General features: G+C 31.3%; 1 protein-coding gene across 1 annotated transcript; it reads left to right on the forward strand.

Moving 5' to 3' along the window:
- The first annotated feature begins 1,296 nt into the window (after window positions 1-1,296).
- Window positions 1,297-3,681, forward strand: LOC105205383 (putative nuclease HARBI1). Its single transcript, XM_011174738.3, has 3 exons — window positions 1,297-2,023; window positions 2,249-2,598; window positions 2,695-3,681. The coding sequence occupies exons 1-3, from the start codon at window positions 1,914-1,916 to the stop codon at window positions 3,336-3,338; spliced, it is 1,104 nt and encodes a 367-aa protein (XP_011173040.3). The 5' UTR covers window positions 1,297-1,913; the 3' UTR covers window positions 3,339-3,681.
- Window positions 3,682-5,246: the final 1,565 nt, after the last annotated feature.

Consider the following 5,246-nt stretch of genomic DNA (forward strand, 5'->3'; position numbering starts at 1 on the left):
TCCAAAAAATGTCACTATCTTTGGTGACATTTGGAAAGTGCTGGCGGAGCCATCGTACATTGTCTAACTCTATCTCCGTTAACCAAAGGTATTTTGTCGATATAAATCTATCGATATATCACAATAATTAAAAAATCTTAAATCATCTCCTACTCCAATTAATCATGAACTTATTGATAATCATTGATTTAATCGAAATTTTTTATTAACAAAAACATTCAAACACTAACATGTTCAAAAATATATTAGATGAATAATGATTGGTTTTTTAGTTAATTTTAAATACTTATTTATAAGAAATAATTTTAAGAGATTTTTAGTTACTTTTAAATAAAAAAATATACATTTTTTATTTGTAACTTTTGAATATTTAATTAAAATTTTAATTATAAAATAACTTTCTGAGAGGGAGAGAAAGAGAGAGAGAGAGAAAGAGAGAGAGGAAGATGAAGAGAAGAAAAGAGAGAAATTTTTTTAAGTATGGCAAGGTCGATCAAAATCATTAAGAGATTAATGTAATTAGAAGAATTGAAATTGACATGAAAGAATTTTGTACGTTACGTTACAAAAAATTTATGACGATAAATTAGAATTAATTCGTTACAACTGTCCATAGATTTGTTTCACAAACCGATATCACAAAGAGATGTCATGAGAAGTCCTTGGGCCTATACAGAACAACAATCACATTCGAGGAACAAAGGATTTCGGCTTGCCGAAAAACTTAGAAAAGCAACCACAAATCCGAAAATTGCTTACGAGTTTCTCAAAACAATCGATGCGAAGAAGCTTATAGAAACTCAAAAAAAGTCTCTCTCGACGGAAGAAGTAATTATTTAAACATTTGATTGTAATTATGCGATTGTAATAAATTACAATATGCAGGTAATACAAATTATGAGAAAAAAACAATACCTTTTTTGGTCTCTTTTAATATCTTCTTCGCAAGAGAATCGACAACACGGCTTGAGATTTACACTTGCTTTGGATCACAAATCTTCGAATCCAGTTTTTCCGGGAGATATAACGAAGTTTACAAGCGGCGGGGTTGAGGTATTATTACTTGTAGATTTTACCAGTTGCGAGGGATCTTTTATTGCACTGATTTTTCCGGACGTAAGTTTTGTTTTTGTCTTCATTAAGCACATTAGTTTTGAAGTCTTTAAATTTTCATAGAAGTGTTCGATTAAATATAACGTAACTCTGAGATTAGGCGATGTGACAAACATGAACTGCCAATTGTTTATAATTAAATAAAAATTATACAAATTTATATCGAGTTAGTAAAATTTGATTAATCCGTCATCTTTCGAGTAGATACATAAAAACCATAATTAAGCGCTAGAAGATTTTTGTTTGTAAAATAACGTTATCGTACACTTTGTACGTCAACAGTTAAGTTTATAGTACAATCTCACCAAACATTGAATATAACATAGATGTAACAAAAAAATTTATGAAAATCAGCTTTTTTCGGCCGATTACATGACCTTTCTCTTTTAAGGTCCGTTTACAATAGGATTGGTCGTAGGGAATAAAGTAGTAAGACGTAAGCAGTAGCGTAATTTATACGAACACGTGTGTTCACAATGCGACGTTGTAACGATATAAGGCCGGCCAATGAAAACAAATTGTTTGAAATCACATGCAAAACAGTGATGTATTTTGAGTTGTTTATTTTTGTGGTTAGTATAATTATGGATTGGAGAAAAATTGGATTGTTTCTTTTATTTTGCCTATCTTGGCAAAATTTATAGTTATTACAATAGCAAGCTATAAGAAGAAGAAGAACGAAGCAACGGCGTCGGTTGATTCGGCCTGTAAACAGATTACGAAATGCTCAAGGATTTTATCATAATCTTGTTCAAGAATTGATTCAGAGTGACCACGAGGAATTCTTTGAATTATACAGAATGTGGCGTGAACAGTTCAATTTATTAGTAAATTTGCTTCATCTTCATATTAAGAAGAACAGCATTCGGAGACCTCTTTCTTCAGAACTGCGCTTAGCTGTCACTTTGTTGTAAGTAAAATTGTTGCAATTTAAATACATACATATAAATGTCGTTTATAAAGTTATATTTTGTTGTAAATTTATTTAATATTAATATTTAATAATAGTAATCATAACTTAGTTATTAGCATCATTGTAATCATGTCTTACATTATATAAGTTTATATAAGTTACAAACAATTCTAACACACACATTTTATTATTTCCTTTAAAATATCATAATGATTATTGCAGATATTTATCTCATGGTGATAGCGCTAAATTAAAACATGCAGAATTTAGAATAGGCAAGTCAACTGTTCACAAAATAGTAAATGAGACTTGTCAGGCGATTTGGATAGCGCTACAACCAATTGTTTTGAAACCTCCTAGTAAAGAAGATTGGAAATCTTTCAGCGAAGAATTTATAAGAAAGTGGCAATTTCCAAATTGTCTGGGAGTAATAGATGGACGTCATATGAGAATTCAGGCACCACTCAATTCTGGATCGACATTCTTCAACTATAAACAATTTTTCATCATGATGCTGCTTGCCATCTGCGATGCATCATATAAGTTTACTTGGGTTGACATCGGGCAATATGGTGAATATATATTAATTTACTCTTCTCAATTTTTTTTTATTACCCAAGTTTGTAATACATCTTATCTACAATTGTTATTCTATGATTCATTTCCAGGTTTTATAAGTGATGGTAGAGTGTGGGCTAACACTGACTTTGCAAATGATATCGCTGCAGGCAATTTACCCTTGCCAGATCCCACACCACTTCCAGAAACAAATATTCCTTTTTCCTTTGTGTTTATTGGTGATAAAGCTTTCCCACTTTCAACATATATGATGCGGTCCTATCCTCGTAAAAATCTGACTGATGACATGAGGATTTTTAATTATCGCTTATCACGTGCACAGCGTACGATAAAGAATGCCTTTGGAATTTTGACTGCACGATGGCGTATCTTATACAAACCTCTTTGTATGTCGACAACCAACAGTGAAAATGTGAAGGCTCTCGTCGGTCTACATAATTTTATTATGTATGGAGAAGAACAAGAAAATATGAACAATCGTCAATATTGTACAACAGATTTAATTGATACCGAGAAGCGTGATGGTAGTATTAGAGAAAGACAGTGGAGACGGCACTTTCCCCCACATTTTGCTGAACTCGGTCAATTAGATGTTAACCGTGCAGATTCTATAACGAAAGAAATGAGAAATATCCTTAAAGGATACTTTGTTTTTCCAGTTGGTGAAGCTCCAGCTCCATGGCAATACGAAAACACGTTCAGAGGAGCTATTATTAATCCTCTTGTGATATAATTTCTTATACATATGATATACAGAAAAAATTTATTATTTCTGAATTTATTTTGATTTTATAACTTGAAGTAACTTTATTATATATTCAAAACAGTTTTTCTTTGTTCTCAGAATTAGATTTTGCTGAATATCTAAAAATTAGCTGGATACAGAACTGAAAATAATTTTATTGGATCTTCGAAATAGTTATGATAAATTTTAAGCAATAAATAATGGGCAATGCTACAAAACGTTTTAATACTCTAGCAGCTTTAATGTTCCTACGTAATTGTTTTGATGGTCCAACAAAATTATTTTCAGATTTGTATCTACCTAAACTTGTATCTTAGCAAAATTGTTTTATTCCTGTGTACATGTGTAAGAAATATAAATATATAAACATTTAATATAATGTACATAAGTATACAATTAACATGTATTATTATTAAACAGTATTATTAGACATTAACATGAATTATTAGACAGTATTATTTTAACAAAATCGTTTTATTCCTGTGTACATGTATAAGAAATATAAATATATAAACATTTTAGTCGAGGGGAAATTCACAGCCGGCATTGGTGTACAAAATTTCGGCAGTGGACTGCCGAAAAAAGTAAGCAGTGACCTATAATATTGACGGCATTGTCGTCAGTGGTTGGGGAGTGGTGAGCTCACTTCAGAGTCGGTTTTTCGATCATGGGGTTGAGCACAAAAATTTTTTCTTGCATATTCCGAAAGTACATAAATAAAAGAATATTTTAAGCCTATAATCAATTTCATAATTGCTTTCTTTCTGATAGTTTACTCTTGTACCTGAACGGTGGGGTGCTCACTTCAGGGTCGGTTTTTCGATCACGTGGTTGAGCACAAAAATCTGGTCTTGCATATTTCGAAAGCACATAAATAGGAGAATATTTTAAGCCTATAATCAGTTTCAGAATTGCTTTCTTTCTGGTACTTTACTCTTGTACCGTTAATGTGTATTCGTACTTTCGGAACGATTTTCTGGTCGAAGAGATTGAGTACGAACATTTATTTATATATCGTTGGAAAGCACATAAAAAGCACTTAATTCTAGTGTATTTATTTTTTTATTTTATTAATTATTTATATGAGTTGGTGCTGGCTTAACGTTAAGCTGGCCCCCACCTTCAATCTCATTTTCCTGCTAAACCGCTCGAGCACAAAAATTTCAAATAGGGTACATAATTAGCACATAAAAAGCACTTAATTTTGGCATAAGTGGCGTTTCGATTTTTTGTGGTGGGGGTGCTAACTTAACAGACATTGTTATTTTTAGTATTCTATTGTTTGAAGTTAGGTATACCTATGCATAAGGCATCACATAATAATGTGCAATTACAGTAAAATGTATAGAATTTTTAAAGAAGAATGTTTAAAATTTATTTTGATTACAAACAAATACAATATCAAGGTCATTATTTTGATTATTTTTATTATTATTTTTAGTGTTCCATTGTTTGAAGGTATATGCATAAGACAGCACATAATAATGTGCAATTACATTAAAATGTATAGATACAGTTCGTAAATAAAATTTTTGGAAGTTTTTTGTATAATTGTGTAGAATACTTCGGGAAAGCTTTAGAATTCTTGTGCAGGCATTGGCGTATGATAATGGGCACGCGGTAGTGTTCATAATTGCATGGCATTGCCTTAATTTTAATATAGGATTGACGGCATTGTAGGCATTGACTAACAATAAGCATTGTCGGCAGTGTACAAAAATGTCGGCAGTGTTTTACAGCAATGCCAAAAATCGGCATTGGTGTACAAAATTTTGGGTTGTGAATTCCCCCTCGATTTTAGTATAATGTACATAAGTATATTAATATGTATTATTAGACAGTAATGATACAAGTATAAATCATATGAAAGTAAGATATATGTATGTTAAGGCATTT

Source organism: Solenopsis invicta, unplaced genomic scaffold (assembly GCF_016802725.1).
Source record: "Solenopsis invicta isolate M01_SB unplaced genomic scaffold, UNIL_Sinv_3.0 scaffold_1118, whole genome shotgun sequence".
In the NCBI taxonomy this organism is placed as follows: Eukaryota; Metazoa; Arthropoda; class Insecta; order Hymenoptera; family Formicidae; genus Solenopsis; species Solenopsis invicta.